General features: G+C 40.3%; 1 protein-coding gene and 1 long non-coding RNA gene across 2 annotated transcripts; both read right to left on the bottom strand.

Annotated features, from left to right (window-relative positions):
• Positions 1 to 432: 432 nt before the first annotated feature.
• On the bottom strand, positions 433 to 9,275 carry LOC140943067 (matrix metalloproteinase-25-like). Its single transcript, XM_073392120.1, has 7 exons — positions 8,981 to 9,275; positions 7,133 to 7,387; positions 5,399 to 5,648; positions 4,549 to 4,767; positions 2,542 to 3,292; positions 1,626 to 1,846; positions 433 to 975 (listed from the first exon to the last, which is right to left on the bottom strand). The coding sequence occupies exons 1-7, from the start codon at positions 9,143 to 9,145 to the stop codon at positions 815 to 817; spliced, it is 2,022 nt and encodes a 673-aa protein (XP_073248221.1). The 5' UTR covers positions 9,146 to 9,275; the 3' UTR covers positions 433 to 814.
• Positions 9,276 to 12,325: 3,050 nt separating this feature from the next.
• Positions 12,326 to 16,800, bottom strand: LOC140943133 (uncharacterized). The gene is made up of 2 exons (XR_012166588.1): positions 16,421 to 16,800; positions 12,326 to 14,031 (listed from the first exon to the last, which is right to left on the bottom strand). It is a non-coding gene; the product is annotated as an uncharacterized lncRNA (long non-coding RNA).
• Positions 16,801 to 21,398: the final 4,598 nt, after the last annotated feature.

The following is a 21,398-nucleotide window of genomic DNA, read 5'->3' as shown; positions in this document are numbered from 1 at the left end:
TGACACGAGAGATAATTTGTGGGTGTCATCAACAGATAACGGAGCAAAACAAAAGAACATCTTGATCACAACGGCGGGCGCAAACCGAAGGGTATCGCACTTTGACGCTCTCTTCTTGGGAGGGGTGGGGGAGGTGTTCGCATGTGGAACCGGAAGAGGTTCTTGGTTTTGAGGACGGGTGCAATCACCAAACGACGTAATACAAAAGATTGAAAAGACAAGGAACAATACCCACACCACAACACAAAAGCGAACTAACAATATTTATCAGCAAGACCAAGAAACACCCGAAAATTGGAAGTGATATTATTAACTGCAAACCCTTAAAGACCACCAATCTGGGATGGTTGGGCAAGCTTTTATGGCCCCTTGAAGATCCTTTTTGTTGAAAAAGCTTTGTGCCAAGTAACACAGTAAGTTGGCAAATGACGCTGACGATTTTACAGTTTAATTTTTCGAACATTTTGAACATTTTTAGCAGACTTATAAAACATTAAGTGACAATGGCTTGTTGGTAATACTATAGCAGACTTTGTTAAGTGAAAATAACATCCTTGATATTGGGAACTTAGCTCAATATATTTAGCTTTTACACATTTCTCTTGCCTTCAAGCACGGTAACGTTAACACGCGACGATAATTATTAGGACTGCAGCCCTCACGCCAGCTTTTACCGAGCATCATACATCGTTGACTGGTGCATTTTAAACAAAAACTGCTGTATGCATTATATATGTCCCGAGCACATTATGATATCTACTGCGCTTATCGAATTCCGATAAATGCTTGCTGAATCTAAAAATAATTCCTCTTCTTAAGTAGGGCAGCTCATCCATATTTGAGTGATATCGCGGGGATATCCCTTGTCAAACTTCAGCAATCTGTCATCGAGCCTCCAATAGTTCTCATCTTTGAAGAAATACGTTCTCTTATTTCCACTCCAGGACATAACAGAATCCATGGGATGAGGGAGACCTGAACGGAAAAAATCAATTAAATAGTAGCGTTGAATAGAACGATGCGTACATTTTGTCGGAAATAAGGGAATAACTTGTTATTTGTTGAATGCAGAGGAGATCAACACTTAAAAAAACAAGGATTTGGATCGTGAATCATATAGCTGTCAATAATTGAATGATTATTGGACGAGGTTGAGTAAACTATCGTGATTTGTCAGTGGCCAGCAGATCAATTGTTAGGCTTCAGCAAATAATTGATCTGCTAGACACTGATAAATCACGTTCTTTTGCGAAAACTGAGTTAAATAATTGTTTTATCATTCGATTAAACATGCCAAATCGGTCTTTGAAAGGCTAGCGAAGCGATCTGCCGTTTTCACGCAAGAGCGATCGCAAGAATAAGGAAAGCGTGGTTTAATATACGCATAAGCAGAATAGTTTTTGCAGCCAAACACTAAGCCAAACACAGTTGGACGACATTGCGCATGGGCGGACCATTATTTGTAGGCAGTTATTTACAGGTCACGTGGTGGGCTCTCGGCCAATGAAAAGGAAGAAACATTTACTTGGAATGACAATTAGATATGTTCTTCCTTCGAGGATCGACGGTCAATTTTTTCTTTCTCGACGAGCCCTCAATGGTAACGAAGACTACAAGACACTTACCCCAAATTGAAATGTTTCTTGGGTAGCCAGGATCTACTCTTTTGGAGATCTCATCGTAACGCCAGTATTCCCATCCTTTAAAAAAATAAGCCTTATAATTCTTCTCCCAAATGAAAGCAGCGTCCATATTCTCCAACGCTGAGGGCAGGCCATTAAGACCTCCGTATTGGGTTAAGTATAAGGGACCTTGTTCAAGTCTATAGTCAAAATACATCCAATACCTGTGACAGGAAAAAAAATTGAATCAAATTTGAATCTTGTATCTGTTTGGAAAGTACCATATACATGTACATGTATAAAAGCATTAACAAAATCACCCTGTTTAAATACACAGCTAGAGAACTCTACTGATTGATGGGAGTTACTGCAAAGTTACCTTGCGAAAACAAAATCAGCATCTATAAACCGAAGAGTAGAATTCTCTCCCAGGGGGTTACTTGGGTTAATTTTTGCTGGGTACGTGCCGCTGGCCTCTCAGAACCCCTACCCCATTATAGTCTATTCTGTGACCAAATATAGACCCCATCTTAGTTACTTCTGGGAAAATGAAATTTTCGCGATCCCAACTTAGTAACTTTCTGTTTATACATCTACTTTATAAAGCCTTTTAACCTGGTCACCCTGAAAGCAATTGACACATCGGTTAAACTTAATGAAGTAAAAAGTCTGTACCTCCCTGAATTTTCTGATTCCCCAAATCCCGAATATGTGCAATTCCATTCTAGTGACTCATGCAACCCCAGTTTAAAATTATTTCGCGTTTGCATTATTATTTTGCAAATCTACGCGTTTTTATCTCCCTAATTGGGGTTCTTCCGTCTTTTGCGCTGTCGTTGTTTTTCGCTCTTCCTTACCCAAACCAATAATACTTTATCCAAAAACACAGCGTCCTCAAAGTTAGATCTTATTTACTTACTCGCTTCCTGTGAAGAAAACTGTACGTCCATGCCAGTTAGTGTAAGCGCTGTTTATAGGGGTTCTGACTTCCTTCCATTTTGATGTTATCTTCGTTGGACCGCTTTCCACCTTGAGTCTTTCTGACAGCACCCAGAAAAAATCTCCACTGAAAACATACGTTTTTCCATCATATCCCATCACAAAGGAGTCAAACTTCTTAACTTTACAAATTTCCAGCTCAAATGTCGTTGACGTTGTTGGTGTCTCTGTGGTAGTAGCCTTTGTTGTTGTTTCTGGTTGAGTTGATGGTGTCTCTGTGGTGGCCGCCTTTGTTGTCGTTTCGGGTTGAGTTGTTGGTGTCTCTGTGGTGGTCGCCTTTGTTGTTGTTTCGGGTTGAGTTGATGGTGTCTCTGTGGTAGTAGCCTTTGTTGTTGTTTCTGGTTGAGTTGTTGGTGTCTCTGTGGTGGTCGCCTTTGTTGTTGTTTCGGGTTGAGTTGTTGGTGTCTCTGTGGTGGTCGCCTTTGTTGTTGTTTCTGGTTGAGTTGTTGGTGTCTCTGTGGTGGTCGCCTTCGTTGTTGTTTCGGGTTGAGTTGTTGGTGTCTCTGTGGTGGTCGCCTTTGTTGTTGTTTCGGGTTGAGTTGTTGGTGTCTCTGTGGTGGTCGCCTTTGTTGTTTCGGGCTGAGTTGTTGGTGTCTCTGTGGTAGTCGCCTTTGTCGTTGTTTCTGGTTGAGTTGTTGGTGTCTCTGTGGTTGTTGTTGGGGTTGGTTTGCCTGAAGTGGCGTAAAATGATTAAATACATAATCTGTAAACAAGCGCTCGGTTGAGCCTGAAAAGGTTTACCTAAACGCAAGAAAGAACGAGGGGATGTGTAACGTCTGTTTACCTGCACGTCTCAGTACAACTGTAAGTTTTGCTCACAAGATGCAGAAGGAAACCAATTGAAGGCTTTAGGGTGACTTAAGATTATCTCGTAACATTTGGAGAATTTTAAAGATAACAATCTATGAGGTGTATGAGACGCCAAATCAGGGGAAGAAGGCCGGGAAAGACAAATTTTATCCTTTTGGCTGAACCATTCACAGCTGAACCGCCTATAACCACCCGCGCGACATTTGACTTGTGCTGGAAGTAGAGATCTTTCAGACTATACCTGGATGAGCTCGGCGTAGTCTGACAGGCGGCAGAAAAATGCAAAAAATCCGTGATAAGTTATGCAGAAAATTCAAATCATTTTATTTTTTATTAGCTTCGCCTATTACTGAACAATGAATAATTAATGCTTAATAGGCAGGGTTGCCACAACAGCGGTGAGCCAATTACAGTGGTCCCAGAGCTTAAAAGATATGAAAGAAACAGTAAAACGTCATATGACAATTAAAGACAACAACGGAGACGGACAAACACGTTACGTGAAACGTTAAATGACGGACAGATGGTTTTCCAGGATCGTGGGTTCTCTGGATCGTAGTAACGTTCTACGGCATCCACGTAGTACTTCTACATGATGGATTTGAATTGGCTGATCTGAAAGTTGAAGGTCACTTGCTAGCGTGTTCCAGATTGTGGTGGTTCTATTAATCATACTACTACATGAAAAATTTCTGCAATTTGATTGGCTTAGAGCAGGGGTATTTCAGCTTAATTTGAAATACCTACATGTGAAAATTACAAACCTTTTGCAGGTAGTAGTATAAACAAATAATAGCATGATTTGTACGTGATATTTGGCATAATACCACTTGTGATATTTCAAAATTGTCTCAAATTTCACTCGCCTAACGGCTCGTGAAATTACGTATAACAATTTTTTTTGAAATATCACTCTTGCTATTTATGCAAAGTATCACTACAAATCATGCTATTACCTATACAAAAAGATCTCTGAAAAGTGACAGTATTACATTTCCTTGAAAAAAAGTGATTGACATTACGGTACTTCATCACAAGTAGATTATCCAAATACTCCAGAAAACACTTTTATGTAGATATCTACAGTCGGCTTTACACTAGAAATGTTTCAACTTACCATAAAGTGCTTGTATCCCTAAAATATCGTCTTCAGTCAGTTCGATATTTGGGAAATATCCTTTGTACCAAGGATACATGATGGATTCCCGTACGTTGGAATGTTCCAGTCCCATGCTGTGTCCGAACTCATGAACCGCCACCCAGTCCAGGTTTATACCGTCGCTTGTTCCTGTTGTGAATCGCTCATCATCGTCAAAATGGGCATCACCAGATAATCCTAAAATATCCGTTAAAAATAGCTTTTATTTAAAAAAGGCAAAACTCTAGCTCGCTCGCAGACTCGCAAAACTTGTACATTACTCCACCATGGGTGAATGCCAGATATAAAGGCGCCTTCTGGGATTCCCAGTATATTTAGAGAAAATACTATCTTCGTCCACTTTGAGACCTCATGTGCGCTTATTTCTGTGTTTTTAAAATCATTCCGATCTTCGGTACCGTCATATTATGTACATTAAACGCTGCAATTCATGCAGCGGCTAGGGCAACGGAGATTCTAATTGGAGGGCGGTTCAAAAAGAGGCATTTTCCGAGGGGTTGGGGGAGGCTATTCGAGGTCATTTTTTCCGGGGTTCCAAATGAGACTGCTGGGTTAAGGAAAACTATCATAGCTCATGATCTGTTGAGCCAGCTATCATTTGTTTTACTACTAAACCAGTGGTTTTACTCAAGAGTATGTTTTCATTGATGATCTTTTATTTACTGTTGGCTTGCGGAATGTTTTTTTTTTTCACGCCCTTCGCGATAGTGAACGGAAATTCCATGGGGAGGGGGGCGGGTGGGGAGACTAAAACAAAAGTGCCCTACATGTGGAAGGTGTGGATATTTCCTGGAACTATACACTGTACCTAAGTTGTTGTGTGGATAGTACGCATGCGCCAGCGTTCCTCCTTGACCATCAAACGGATAGGGGTCATTATGGAAGCCTCTCACAAAAGAAATCAAAATATCCACATCATTGTCACTGGCTGACGAGTCCGCTTCACGAACGGTCAGCGTGCTCACTTCTGCCCATTTGTTGATCATTTTCCTCAGAATGTTTTGTTGAATATCGACAGGAAGGTCTGCTGTGCTGGATAAAAATCGGTACGTCAAATCCTAGAAGGAAAAGTGAAGGGATTTTGAAAAATAGGGCCATTTATACGAGGAAAAATAAGACGCGTCTTAAAAAAGACGCGAGCTTTCCATATAAACGGCACATTTCGTCTAAAATAAGACGCGGGTTAGCTAAGACGCGTCTTATTAGATAAGACATGCTCGTATAAATGGTACAGTTCGCGTCTTATTTAAGACGCATCTTATGTAAGACGTGTCTTATTTTTCCTCGTATAAATGGCCCTATTGTCTCTTTGACTCTGTAAAAGCCCTCGACCAAGAACTTGCATTTTCCCAAGTTATCCTAAGCAGGTTCTTACATAAATGGCAATTAGCGAGCAAACATTTAGGCTAAAATAGGTTCTTAAAGAGTAAACTGTTTTCTGAAGAAGAAAAAATACATTGTAGCTGAGAGTATTTAGAAATATTTAGCCTATGCCTTTTATAACACAGTATGATCCGAGGTCCAGTTGGAGTGATATGGCAGCATGTCTTCAAAGAGGACCCTGAATGCTGACTTATCTTATAGTTCCCCAAGTGTACAGAATTTTTTTTTTGTAGATTTTAGAAAATAAGAATATGTTTCAAAATTTAGGCTAAACAGGTTCTTGTAAAGGGGGACCCTAACTGGCAAATTTTAGTCTAACACGTTTAAAAACCCAGTTCTTAGTCGCGGGTTTTTGTTTTTTTTATTTTTATTTTTTTGTTTTTATTTAGCATACGTCTCAAATAAGAAGCTGTGTTTTGTCATTTACAACTAATTCCTTCGCTAACGTTAAGTTCCATAGATATTAAGGAAGCTTAAATATAAAAAAGAAGGGAAAACCGACCATGAATCCGCGTTTTCACATATGAGTTAATTTAGCATCATTTTGGAGTACTTTACTCTAAGAAAATGCAAGCAGCGCCCCGTATGTGTGGGCATCAATAAAGACTGCGAGTAGTCTCTCTTTTTCTTCACATTTAGTGAGACCAATGCACGCGCGCGGGAGCGGCGAAGCCGCGAGACGCGCGAAACGAATACGGCCTCTCCCGTCTCGCGCCATAAGTCACGCGCGTGGCCATTTGCGTGTCTCGCGTTTTGCTGGACGGACTACAGAAAAAAGAGAGACTGCTCGTAGTCTAGCATCAATAAGACGATAATGACAAAAAGATAAAGTAAACCGGCGCTAACAAAATACCATTTTCTGTTCTCCCGTTTTCGTGGCTTTGTTTGTTAGACTTATTTCACAGTCAAAATTCGCGAGAGAATCGATCTAAAAAAAGCGTGTCTGAAGAAATGCCGTTGCATGGGTACAACAGAGATGCTCGCTCAGCGTCATAAGTCCCAGGCCGATTTAGCAAAAGAACGGGAACGTCAGTTGACGATGGCGTGCGCAAATCAAACAACTGGCTTGACCAATGGCAGGGTGGCATATCGCGTTTAGTCCTTTCCGCGCGCTTTCCTGTCGCTTTCCTGCTAAATCAACTTGCGCGGCAACACTCACATTTTTCTTCCAGGTGGATCCTTGGAGAGTAAAACGCTTCCTCCGTCTTCTTTCCGTTATTCCTTTTGCTGTACCATAATCTTGACCCTTGTAATCATCTTCTGTGACCCCGCAACGAGGAATCACAAGTAATTTTTTGGTTTCAGTGTCCAGTACTCCAGTCACATTTATTCCAGCCCTGCGTTGGAGTTTGGAGATTTCATTCGTCGTTACACTCTGTCCCACTAAAGCCATACCGTACTTAATCATCCATTGCTAAAATAAGAAAATGATATTATTGCTATCATGATAATCAATAATAACGATCTTATTGCCCCCGCAGGGATTTCGCCCAGAAGGCGAAATCCCGAGGAGGCACTTTAGTAACTCACCCTTTAGTATACTTCGATACTCTTTTGCGTTACGTGTTGTGGAGCAGTTGTTTTGAAAGTTATAGACCAAAAGACACTCGTTAAGCGCAGATGAAGTTATAAGGTGCGTATAACTGTGTACCATAAACACTTGGAGAGTTTGCCAGACACGAGTTCACAAATCTTTGATTGGAAACCTTGTCAGACACTCTTTCTCCCTCCTTCACCGGAATAAGACTCAGCCCCAAACAAGCAAGAGGAGTGAACAATGGCTAGCTTATCACTAGCAGAATGATGGACGATTACGGAAATTGGCCGACAATCAAATTCTGTGCCGAATTATTCCCTGCTCACAGATGTCCTTCCAACATAAGACTAGAATGCGCGAGCGTGAATTGATCAAACGTCCTTTTAATTTCTAAGGCTTACTTTCCGGCAAATAGAATGAACTGAATATAAAAAAAGAAAGAGAAAAATTCAACTTCTAATTAAATATTTTCTTATGGTTTAAAATAAACTATTCTCGAAACGGAGAACGTTTTGATCAAGGCTGTGTAAACAGTGTAAATCGAACTGAAAGTGTGCATGGAACCTTGTGTTTCCTGTATGAATCTCACCTATTGTATGGGATATGTGTGAAAATCTTCATTATGAATCGGTATATTTCAAAGAGCTACACAACGAGCAAGAATACTATTGACCGACAATATACGGAGCGGGGGCAGCTTTAGTGTCAACTATTAATAGTTATTATTGCATAGTATGAATATTGCTTTTTGTACGTATTTTATAGTTTATTAGGCAAGTTGATTCGCAGTTGTATTTGTTGGAAGGTGACGTATTTACATGATTATTATATATTTTTCACAGAAACAGCTAATTCAACTATACGCTCGCCATTTTCTATAAAAAGTAGAAGATTTTTGTCGATTTTTTAAACACTTCTGAAACATTATCTAAGGCACTAAAACGACTGAGTTTATTATCACTATTTTCTTATTTCTTCAAACGTTTTCGTGCTTAAGTTTTTATAAATGCTTCAAGGAAAAGTACTCTCACTTGTTTTAACAGGGTGTAACCACGTAGCCAGCAATTCCCTCGTCACGCATAGCTGGAAGGAGCGTTGCGTGAGGAGACAAACAACGGCCACGAGGGAGACTAAAAAACCGGATATAAAGTGATGTGAAGTTCATTTTCGATCTCCATCAAATGGGGGAACAACAGATTCTAAGATTTTCTACGGTCTAATAGACAATACGTCTTTCAGTTTCTATAGGTGATATATTATTTCCAAACCTAAATATGAATAAATAAATCATACTTTAACACCCAGAGAGACTGACCGAGTAGTAAAATCGTGAGTCAAGGGTCGTCACTACAATACGCAGTGATCATTTCGGCGATGCGGTTTGCTGACGCTTTAACCGATATGCAAATTTCATCAGCCTTTCGGGTACATTCAGTTGGAAAAACAAGGTTGTTACTGAAATGATCTTACCTTACAGTCTTCCAATGTAACATTTTCAACTTCTTTATCAGTAGGGTTAAACTTTACAGCCTTGCCGATCGGAAGAGCTGAACTATGATCGCCGAACCATAAACAAACCAAAGTGAAGATGACCAGCTCACACACCAAGCCCGTCTGCCCTTGCCCTTTAAACATCCTGATAACATTTAGTCTATTCCTCAAAAGACCCCTTTGCACTTTAGAATCGACGCTCTGCTGCTACGAGCCACCGTGCACTTCAGATCTACAGAGTGGTATATAAAAGCGCCCTGTCCGAAGTGAGGAATTGCGGGGTCTGGCATTTATTAAAAAACGTAACATGACCCATAAATGTCTCCGAGGTGACGATTTATTACATAAATTGCCAGATTAGCAGAAATGATGTCTAGCCAGAGAAGAATGTATCAGTTCAGACGACCCCTCCCTCCGAAGGACTCCCAAATTGACAGAGCCCGTACTTATTTTCTTGTCTCGCTATAAGGTAGAAATTGCAGTTTTGGCATTAAGGTGTCAGAACAAAAATCAAATATTTTGACCCCATAAAGGATTATTTTTTTAAAGGTATCAATTGCAGGAAGAGAGGATGAGTTCATGGGGAGTAACCTGCAAGAGGGAAAGGGGGGGAGCTCCCTTATATAAGTCACAGGGGACGCTGCATGCTAGTCGGAAAATTAAAATTAAACATCTAAGAGAGACCAATGTGAGTCATGCCGAGTGAGACCAAAATCTGCAATTTACACCCCTAAGCGAGACGACAAGCATCTCCGTCACTTTAATATGGGGTCCTCCGGATCCCCGGGTAGCCTGTGGCCACGAGGCATTCAGAGTAATAGAGCGAGAGTGAAAAAAAGGCGAGACAGAAAAAAACAAACAAACAAACAAACAAAAACAAGTTAACACTGGGATGAGAACCTCCCCTGTTCTGTTGTGAGGTACCCATTGTTTGAAATTGTTTACTATCGATGAAAAAAAGAAGAAGAAAGAATTGTAACAGCAATGCCAAAACATACTCAGCTACCAGAGCAACAGAATCCTACAAAAAGATTTTCTTAGTTCCTTTCTTTTTTGTTTTTGTTTTTTTATTTGTCGGATGATCTCCAGGCGAGATGGAAAAAAGTACACAAAAATGATCCACAGCATTGTTCGTCTGTCCGCACACTGATCCGAAAGTGACACTTCCCATTTCTCCCCTCCCTCCCGCGCCAACATTAAAGGCGCAGCCAACGAGCCTGTTGACATGATGACGTCTTCAGCAATTTCAAGTATTTTGTTAATTTGCTGAAATCCCAGGTTCTTTAATAAACAATATTTATTTGTTTTTTGTCTTTCATTTTTGTCAGAAGCAAGATTACAGATGAGTTTGCCACTGATTCCATGACTGCTTCCACTTGAAGCTCGATCAGGTCTGTTAATCCGCTTCTTCGATTGTCAGGATGTAGGGCACACATCACGCTATTATATAGCTATAATCCTTGAATTCAAATTCGGTAATTTTGTTGACAGCAGATATATAGTACACCCAATTATTGGTGAGGATTTTTTTACGTCAGGTAGAAGGCACCTTAAAGGGTCCTTCAGAGAAAAACAACGGAATGTGTTTGTAAAATTCCCATGATACAAAAAAATGTTGTCAATTCTAGCCGCAAAGCTGTCTCGAGACAAGCATACGTGCATACCAGATAAGCTAGTTAGAAGGATGAAAGTTTGTGGTTTCTAGATCAAATAAAAATGTCTTTTACAGCGGCGGCTCCTGACAGCGGTCAGTCCAGTTTTACGTCTCGTCATGGAATGATGAAATTTATAAAAAAAAAATTGGGAGTACCGTATGTGAGGAAGTTTTCACGAGAATTTCATAGATCAGCGAGATGGGGAAGCGTGTAGCTTCTCCCTTTATCTTTTAAGTGGACGCACGTACATTGCTGTTCTTTCCCTTACATATTTTATATCATGACGGACATTCTGCAGCCACACCTCCTTTAACAATGCCATAATTTGTTCTCATGCATACTCAAGGTTGAAATCCGTCATTTCATAAAATCTGATTTCTTCCCGCGAAAAGGGGGAGACTTTAAATCATAACCTCAGCGAAAATTTCAGTTTCTAGCTAGTTGACAGTCAGTTGTGTTAGGGTAACGATATATGACGTCGGTAATGGGTGTGACGGCAAGGTGCCAAGCAAATATAAAGAAAATGCTACTTTTCGCTCTTTTCTCCCGCGAAAATTTTACTATTTGACAGTCATTAGCTAGGGTTACAAGATATGACGTCGGAGGTTTTACGACACGATGTCAAGCCATATAAGGAAAATGCCACTTTTCGCTCTTTGTTGCGGTCGCTGTTCAGTCACAGTAGTGGGCAGTGGCTCAGGACATTTTGGGCAGTGTTACACCAAGTACTACCGGTGTGCAGATCCTCAAACAGTACCAACATCAGTGCAAGGTTTAATGGAGAGGAGAAGTCGTTTCGTCACGTTGCCATGGTAGAAAAATCTTTGGATCTCGACAAACCGTGGTCCTGAAAATATGGGAGAAAAAAAACGAAAACCTTGACATGACGACTTGCATGATGATTGCTCTCAGGAACAAAACTGTACGCCATACTTTTCTTCCGTCTTTCGACAATGCAAATAGCAATCTCTGACAAGAAAGACTGCTGTGAGATCAAGAAATTTGCTACCACGGTAACGTGACGTCACACTTCTCCCTCTCTTTTGCACTTCCCACACTCTTTTGCACTTATAATAGACGGTTGGAATCAATCACTTTTTAGAGGTGATGATTCTGATGGAAATGTCTTACAGTCCGGGCCATAACCATTGACTTTCAGTACTTAGAGTTGATTATTAAAACTGACACCCAAACGTACTGATCAGACCCTACGGACACGTAACCTCCCTTTATTCTGTAAACCTTGTCAGGAAGGTCTAGTCTACGATCTATAATAATTTCTAACCAGCAACAATCGACGTACATGAAAGGATATAAATTAAAACTAATATAATTCCGTAGTTTTCTCTTTTAAGAAACGGTCCTTTCCGGGCCAAACAGTAGCTTACGTGACCCCTCATGTTTTGACTAACTTCCTATTTTAATTAGTTACCGTATTTATTCGAATAAGCGCCCAACCTCGAATTAGCGCCCACCTCGAATAAGCGCCCATCCTAAAGGCAGAAAAAGTTAATAAGCGCCCAGCCTCGAATAAGGGCCCACCCCCTCCTCCTCCCAATCAAACTCAAATAAGCGCTCACCCCCACCCCACCCCTTTGAGTGAATAAATTCTAATAAGAGACTTTCCCGAGGACGGAGGTTTGTTCAGAGTATTGTACAGAAACCTTGCTTTGTTACTTCTTCGCGTTCTGTTATTAGCATTTATTGTTTTGTTGCAAAATAAACATACTTCACCTGCTGAAAATGATGAAAATTTAATAAGCGCCCAGCCTCGAACAAGCGCCCACCTCGAATAAGCGCCCACTCTCAAGGTCCAAAAATTTAATAAGCGCCCAGGGCGGTTAATCGAATAAATACGGTATTTCTGCTTTCTACCAGGATCAGGAAAAATAGTTTTCTTCATGGAGGTCCAAGATCAAAGGAACGGATTATGCTTGAGAGCAGATTTAGAGTAAGATTGTCAACTTATTTCTCAGAGATAGCTATCTTTCGTGGTTTTACCTAGTATTCAAAACTTAGGGTACTAAACACTTAACTGGGGAAGCCGGAAATTCAGGTTGGAAAATCAAATTGTTCGCCCCATGCATTTGAAAAGCTTCAGAAAATATGGGCTGTTCTCTTTTTTAAGTGTTCAGCTGATTTTGATATACTTCTTAGCCAGTTGCCCGGGGGGGTACTCTTGGGAATTCTTGGTGGGGGTGTGCCGCCCGGTTCTCAAATCCTGACCCTATTTCAGACCAAAAAAAGTGATTTTCCACACCCGTTTTCAGACCAGAACTTAGCCTGTTCCAGGCTCGGAGATAGTGGTGAAAAGTCGTTCAGTAAAAGGAAATGCGAAAAACGCGCGGGGGCTGGGGAGAGAACCCCTTTTCCCAAGTTGGGCGCGTCTTATTTTCGCTTTGCTCGTTTTAATACGTCTGCACTATGCTATCCGGGAGCCTGGCACAGGCTAACCAGAACTCTAAAATCCATACCCGTTACGTTTTCAGACCTGGCCTTTAGGCAGAATTTATGTTATCATTACTTAGATTAGAGCGCAACCAAAAAGTTCTTTAAATCCATTTCGAGTTCGCATATTTCCCTTTCTTTTTTACTCATTTCGAATTGAAACGATAAAAACGTTCCGTACACTCCCGTAGTTCTCTCAGAAACCATACCCGATTCCAGACCAAAATAAGCGAACCAGTATACCGTTTTCAGACCAAAAGGGCGCAAAAAAGCTACCCGATGGGGCGGCACATACCTATATAGCTTATATAAGGGAGTACCCCTCGGGGCCGGTTGTTCTCCCACCGAGACAAATTTTATAGCTTCTCATTTATGCACCCGGGTGATTTGTGTGCAAGTATCCTCAACTCTTCTTCGTTAAGGAAGGCCAGAGTCATCTACCTAAAATTACAATTTTATGAACAATCTAGACTCTGCTGACTCACCTATTTTGAATTACAGTCATCATCAGTAATCTATTTGAGTCCCATCTCGGACACTATACAAACTAGGTAGTCTATACGTACCAACTGTTTTGATTCTTTTGCGTCAAGGTAATTCTCATTTTGTTAGTTTTCTAGCTTACTTCAAACCCTCAATTTCCGAACGAAACTTGTTCTCTGGCATCCTTGACTCTCGCGCTTCAAGTTCTTTCATTAAGGCTTGAAAACGCTTGTCGTCTTTTGAGTTCGCTACATAACGACGTCTGATGTTCTCCCACGGGTTGGATTTCCTCAGTACAGAACGACCCGCTCCCAAAGTTCCATCTGATGAGGTGTCTTCATACACGTTGAATAGCTGTACTGACGAAGGTAAGTGCTTTGCATATGTGGTAAGATACGTACTGAGCATCCTTTCTTGAACTTCTATGGGTTCATTTACAAGGGCCTAAAAAACATGTAAGAGGCAGTCTGAACATCTGGACCCGGTTCTTCAAACGTTTAACCCTTTAAACCCTAAGATCAGACTAATTTCAGTTCTCATTTGCTGTCCCTATTCATTCCCTACAGAAATAGTGGGGAGAAATTGATAAAATATCAAGCAAATTCACTTTGTGTGATCATGTCCGTAATTCTCATGACCACTCTGTTTTACAAAGCATTGACATTACAAGGAGAAATTTGATGCTGATCACTATTAGGGATTAAAAGGTTTAAAATAGCGCTCCTTAGCAGTAGCGCCCCGGATACACAGGCTTGCTTGCAGGCTAATCACTATCAAGCGGATGATAAATAGGAAACCCAGTTGCGCTATCCACTGGATAGAGATTAGTCACCCAGTGCATTGAAAAACTGGGACCTGAAGGCAACCTTTCCCCCAACTGAGTTTACGCTACTGATCCAGAAGAAGAGGTTATCTGTAAGTGAAACAATTGAAGTAGATAGTCACCTTAGCGATAATGATTTGCAAGTGCTACGTAACTTTTGCAAAAAAAAAATATCGTGGCAGCTTTTTTTTGATATACCGGCCATTTTACAGTAAAATCGCCTCGCAAGAATTCCATTATTACGATAACAAAACCGCAGCCCCAAAGCAGTAAGGAGTTCCGGCTCATATGTAGACAAGGATCCGCAGTAAAAAGAAAACGATACACTAATCCTAACAGCAAGGAAAACATTTCTTGCGTTTTTTATATTGTTGTTTGCATTTTTTTGTTCCCGCTATACGCTCTTCTGAGATTCTTTCGGCACTACTACCAAGCAATCAATGTATCTTTTCGTCCATCGATTTTTTTCAAAATTAAAATTCCCCCTTGTAAGGTGAAAGTTCGATCTTTTCGCGTGTGCTCCACATGAACATGACGTTAAAGTGGAATGTAACGATGTACCATTTGGTTGCCTTATGGTCAATCAGTAATCACTGCTTTGGATGGTTGGAATTTTGTTGTAATGTTGGTTCTTTATGTTATCGTGGGTTGACCGACACATGAGTTTTTTCAGGTGATAGGCTCCTGTTTTCTTAGAAAAATTGCACTTTCCCGAATTTCCCACCTATAAAACCATCTAGACTTATCAGACAAACAATGAAAAGTTCTTTGTAATTTTTTACGCACGCCAGACTGACCAAATAATAGACCAAACTTCCCCTGTCAATATTTCAAGAAAAGTAAAAACTGATAGGAAAAAAAACTTCCCAGGCTACTGTTATCGTAACATACCTCGAATCAATATCCTGGAGAAAGAGGATGCTCCAACCCGCCGCCAGCTTACTTAGTTTTTGGCCGACAGAATGAAGGACTCCTCCCCCCCTCCCCCCTCACCCCAAAATAAGGGATGAAGCTCCACAAGAAGATTAAAACACGCCAATTTTTTCCATCTTTGAAATGGGGGAAGGGATTACAGACAATCCATGATTTTGTCTAAGACTTAAGCGTAGCATGATACTAATGAAGCGATCGAAGACGTTTGTCCCAGATCATAAATTTTCTCATATTTTTTAAGTTTAGTTATGAAGGAAGACAGCAATAGGACTTAAATATATTTCTACTCAACAAATCTCTTATGCTCATCTACAGATTCACGCTCGGATCTTATACCGGTCCCATTCTGTGGGAGTTTCCTGGACGTGCTTTTTACCCTGTCGGCGATGTGCACGTATTGTTTTGAATTTGTATTGTAATTTGTTTACCAACGGAGCACTAAGAGCTCGAATTTGGAGGTATGGGTTTTAAAGGAGAGGGGAAAACCAGAGCCTAACTGAAGCGGAAACCTCTTAGAGCAAGGGAGAGAACCAACAGCAAACTCAACCCGCATATGGCATCGACATCGGGATTTGAACCAGGGCCACTTTGGTGGGCCAGAGGCGAGTGTTCAACCAGCTGCGCCATCCCTTTAGGCTCCCTTACGCCAACAATTCCGGGCGTTCCGCCCTATTCTGATTCTCTCAATAGCTCAAAATATATTTATGTAGCGAAGATCAGACGCTGTCGTAAACTTTCGATTGTGATCGAAATGTGAGAAGAACGGGAAGGAGAAAACTATAAATTTGTTTGAAAAAAAGTGGACTGAAAAAAGACACCGCAACTGAATTGCTAAAGACCTACTATGCTAAACAGCTTTCACTAGAATACGCCACACCTTTTAAAAGCGTTCTAAAGCGCTAGGAGAAACAAACAGTTTTTTCCGCATGAGACGAAAAATTGGCTTAATTTTTAAAACCCTGGCAAAATTAAACAACGTAAATAAAACAAAATATTGGCAACTATGTGCTACCACGATGACAAGTCTTAGTTGTGGAGGATAAGACCAAATTATTAAGCATCCGAGTTAAATCTTACCTGTTCCAGACTTCTCACCGCTGCAATTAGCTTTTCATATAAATCGTAACTCTTCACGTTGCTGAGAACACATAGGACGATCAAGCATGCGAAAAGTCTCCTCATCTTGCTCAAATCTTAAGGATCCGTTTCTTATGGAGTCAATTTGTCTTCGTCTTTTTTTAAAATAGCACTTTCAGTCGCATGCAGCAGGGTTACGTTTTCGCGCGCAGCTCTGGACACGTGAATAGCCGACAAAAAACTGCTTGTTTAAGACACGATTCTGCCTTTTTAGCTGATACCGCAGTGATAAACAACGTATCGAGGGTATTAATTTCAAACGTCCGCTCGGCACGTTGGTGTCATATGCAACTGGTAATCTCCGTCTTTTTCATTGACAAAAAAAAAAACCGACCGAAAACAAACTTCACACAGAACAAAGTAGACACACGTATGAATCAAACGGATGTCTCATTATCAAGTACATTTGCCAGCTAACGGAAATTATCGATATCATCTACAATTAAGGGGCTACCAGCGACTTAAACTGATTAAGGACTTTGGATACCGGCACCCAGTTTATCTTGTTCAGCCTTTTAAGGGTCAAGATCATGATACACTGAAGCTAAATAAATACTATTGTTTGTTCACGGTTAATCGTGCTAAGCAGGATCACTGATTTGAAGGTATTTTTTGGTAAAACATATCTCTAAAACTCTGCTACTCTGTGTGAGGCTTAAAAGGAATTTTAAATGATAATAGATGAATGTGAAAGTTTTCATGTTTCTAATTTTCTGCCATAAGAATAAAAATAATAGGACCTACATTTTATCCCGGGGGGCGGGGGAGTACTCCGTTATATAAGCTATATACGGGTATGTGCCGCACCATCGGGAAGGGTTTTTGCACCGATTTGGTCTGAAAACGGGTATACACTTTGCCCATTTTGGTTTGGAGTCGCGTACGGTTTTTGAGGAAACTACAGGATTGCATGAACGTCTTTACCGTTTCAATTCCAAATGAGTAAGAAAGGAAGAAAAATATGCGAATTCGAAATGGATTTGAAGAACTTTTTTGTTTGCGCTCTAATCTAAGTAATGATAACATAATTTCTCCCTAATGGCCAGGTCTGACACCGGTATGGATTTTAGAGGTCTGGTCTGAAAACGGGTGTGGAAAATTACTTTTTCTGGTCTGAAATCGGGTCAGGATTTGGAGAACTGGGCGGCACACCCCCACCAAGAATTCCCAGGAGTACCCCCTCCCCCCCCCCCCCCGGGCATTTTATGCACTGGCTAAAATTGGATCAGTCAGCCTTTGGACTCTTGCACTACTGTTGTCATTGATCGTTAATTATTTCAATGAATTTTTATCTCGGAACGTTCATTCAATGTACTGTGTCGAGGAGGTTTGAAGGTGAGGTTACGATTCGCAAAGTGACATTTTTAATTAGCGCAGCACAGCGTTGCAGTGCTGGTACCTGATGTTGTAACCATTCGAAACAACGTCTCAACAACGTTGCAACGCTGTGTTGCGCTAAAAATCGTCGTTGCGAATCGTCTCGTGTAACATCATCCGTTATGGCCCACAGCAAAGAATTTTTTGGTTCACAGACTTAAATCTGGAGTTACTTACTTACCAAATCAAAAGGTATACCATGAAAAACGCTCTTGCTTAAGGGTTTCAAATAAAGCGTTCACACCCTAGGATTTCATCTTTAGAACTCCATACAGAACAAATTAGTACGAAAGGATAACGAAAAGAAACAAGTAGTACACTGTAACTCTGGGAAAAAAAGAAGGTGGAATGTCGTTCGGATAAAACAGCTCTTGAACAGCTATTGACTGCTCCCAGTAGGCTTGCTGAGCTCAATTAGTTAGAGCACTGCACCGGTAATGTCAGGGTTCGAATCACGGCAGTCCTAAATTTTTCAGGCTTCTTAGTTTCACAAATTCATAAGTTGCGTCTTTCAAAAATGTGAATATGCAAGGATCTTCTCTGCATTGTTTCTTTATTCCGCAGTTGTAAAATATAAAATTCGTGATTTTCATTAGGTAGAGTAAGGTGGTGTTATAAAAAGGTCGACTTAACAAAAAACGTCTGTTCCTGAATATTGATTTCCTAATGTGATAAAGCTCTAGTTGGTTCTTGCACACACGCACACACAAAAAACTCTGACTCCAGTTTGCGTGCTTTTCGCCTGACAAGTTCTAATAATTTCTGTATTTGCAAAATCCTGTGTTAAATCATTCTCGACAGCCCTGGTTCTTGATCAGCCTTGTTAGTGGACGCAAAACCCGCCAAAAACAGAGGCAGTAGCAAACAGCAACCAATTAAAACACACTTCACCCATTATTTTCTTTGTACAACATATCTCTGCAGTCTTTTATCCGACCGTTTATGTTTATTCATACAGATAAATGAACATACCATATATTTCCTTCCTTTCCCGCAATGATTTTTTAATAGATCCTTAAGTCTTTTACAACGACTTTTTAATGGAATTGTAATCACTGGTGGGCACAGAATGAAACAGTTCTTTCAAAAAAGCATTATCAATGTTAATGTTATGCTTAAGTATTTCCTGATGTAAAAATAGCAGATTACTAAAAAGGTGAAGAGGTTTATATGATTAGATTACGTTTTCGGTTTCAGATGATCTCCGCTGGAAAGTAAATGCTGAGCTGACGGTCTCCTGTTGTTATCAGAAAATATTCGACGAGTTTGACACTTACGCTAGGCTAATTAAGTTACCGAATGCTAGAAAAAGCATGAAATGTATCTTCTTAGCATCTTTTTAACTGTAGTGGCTTTATTTTTAGTAGTAGCCATAACATGTTTTATCATTCCAGAACGTTTGGGCTCGTGGCAACACAGGAACTAGCGGGAAACATTTATAGAAACATATTTCTAGTTCTACCAACCGTGATACAGCAGATCATGAAATGGCCGGGAGTCGAAGGTTTCTGGGGGCTCACATAATTTGACAGCGGGGGTAAGGAAAAAAGGGGGGATCACTCAGCCATCTGAGAGGGACAGCGTCAAATATTGGTAAGTTCCAGTTTAATTTGTCGTAAGGGCAGTAAGGGTCTGCTGGAGGAAGAGAGTGTTAAGGTACCGTGTTCGGCATAGTATTTATACCAGTTTTCTTTCAATTTGTTAGTATCTCCAGAACTTGACTTTGCACTGACCACAATCCCTTGATTAGAAAAGACACCCCTTGCGTTCTAAAGAGGATTCAGATAAAGGCCTTTCACTGGCTTTGCTGCATGATTGGGATGATTGACAGCCCCTTAACTAGGTGCGAGCATCTTTGAAGTACTACTCGTGTAAAAGCATTTTCAACGTTTCACAGTTAATTTTTACACTCACGATTTTGGCGCGAATTTAGAATTTCTTGGAATCCTACCTGGGATTGATCCGGGTGCTTGAGAAAATCTTTTTCCCTGTCTCCTTATTAACAGTTTGATTAAGTCGATAATAATATTGTTAAAAACAGAGTTTTCTGGAAAAAAAAAAAACAGCACTGACTAGTACTCTTCCCAGTCGTCTGTGGACGAGTTGGGCATAAATGCGTCGCAGTTTACAGCGTCCCGTTTTTATACTAGTACTGAGACGGAAAAGTCCTCTCACAGACGGGTAAGTGCGTCCAAACGACGCACGCACCAGAAAATGTTGGTGTCCAGTCATCAGACTGGACACTGCGTCTTATTTACTGTTTTATACTAGACGTGAGAGTCGTCTTGAGGACTACTTTAACGTCTCAAACGGCTTAAACGTCTCTAGCATAAAAAATGCCAATTTCAATCAGTAACGTTCGTGTTCTCGACGGGGGAAGGGAAGAACAGTGAATGTTGAGAACTGCTAACGCCAGTGACAGAGCCAGTGAGAAGGCGGCCGGGATCATGGAAATGCCGAAATCTCCGTAAGAGATTGTGTCAACAAAAATCCCCCGATCAATGTCAATTAAGAAATAATGATCGGTCCAAAAAGCAAGAGAAAATAAAGCTACAGCTTTCAGTTTCAATTTCATTTCCACTCTTGATCTTTAATTCGCTTTCCCTGCGGTTTACTTACTGGCTTCAGAGGTCCGTTCTCAAAAAACCATCCATATCAGGAGTAAGGTATCGTCCCAGGGTACTTGCAGATAGTTTAACGCTTAATTTTTTGTCCCTTAGGTTACTTTAGCGGATCGACTCATTTGAACCCACATTTTCTTTCCGCATTAATTGGCTTTGTCTCGACTGTATTTTCTCGAATAAACGCCGTGGTTTTTCCATCTTTTATATAGAAAATTTAAAATATTTAAACCTCGTGCTGTGTTTGAAATTCAGAAGGTTCATTTACTGAACTTTAGAGCCTGCCAAGTACGATTTCTATTCTTTTATAAATAGTTGATTTCAACCATGTTAAATATGACAAATATCAGCGGAACAAATATTTGAACAGTCAAGCACAAAGCAAGTTTGTCGTTTTCTTTTCTACCCATTGTCCGAAACAAATAGATTCCATTGTTCCATGTTTTCTTACTTAGCCGGATCTCGTCTTCGGCTTCGTCAACAAGAGGTCTAGGTGCGAGATTAGTAAGTGATTGACATGAGAAAGAAACGGAAGTTCCAGTCGGAAGCTAAGCACAAATAGCAGATTGTATAAATTTGTTGCTTTGGATCTTCCTAGAATTATATATTTTATTATTAATTTGAAAGCTAAAAAAGAGGTGCCAAGGTATAATCAAGTTTCAACTTAACTTTTTCTCTCAAGCATGACGCGCTTTATAAAATGTACAAAAACTACTTTAAAATAAATAGCACTGCATGTATCGTAAAATTATCTTCCTTTAAAAATTAAAGTCCCAGTAGTGACCAAGGTCAATTTTCTCTTTAAAATATCAGTAAATGATCATGTGAAAAAGTTATGAGAGTTAATATAATGATCAACTAAGCAAAATGCTTTGATCTTTTTTCAAATTCACTCATCTAATTCTTTAAGGGAATGTATT

The sequence above is a fragment of the Porites lutea genome, chromosome 7 (assembly GCF_958299795.1).
Source record: "Porites lutea chromosome 7, jaPorLute2.1, whole genome shotgun sequence".
NCBI lineage: Eukaryota > Metazoa > Cnidaria > Anthozoa > Scleractinia > Poritidae > Porites > Porites lutea.
The sequence above is the reverse complement of the archived record's forward strand: the minus strand, read 5'-3'. Positions and strand labels throughout refer to the sequence as shown.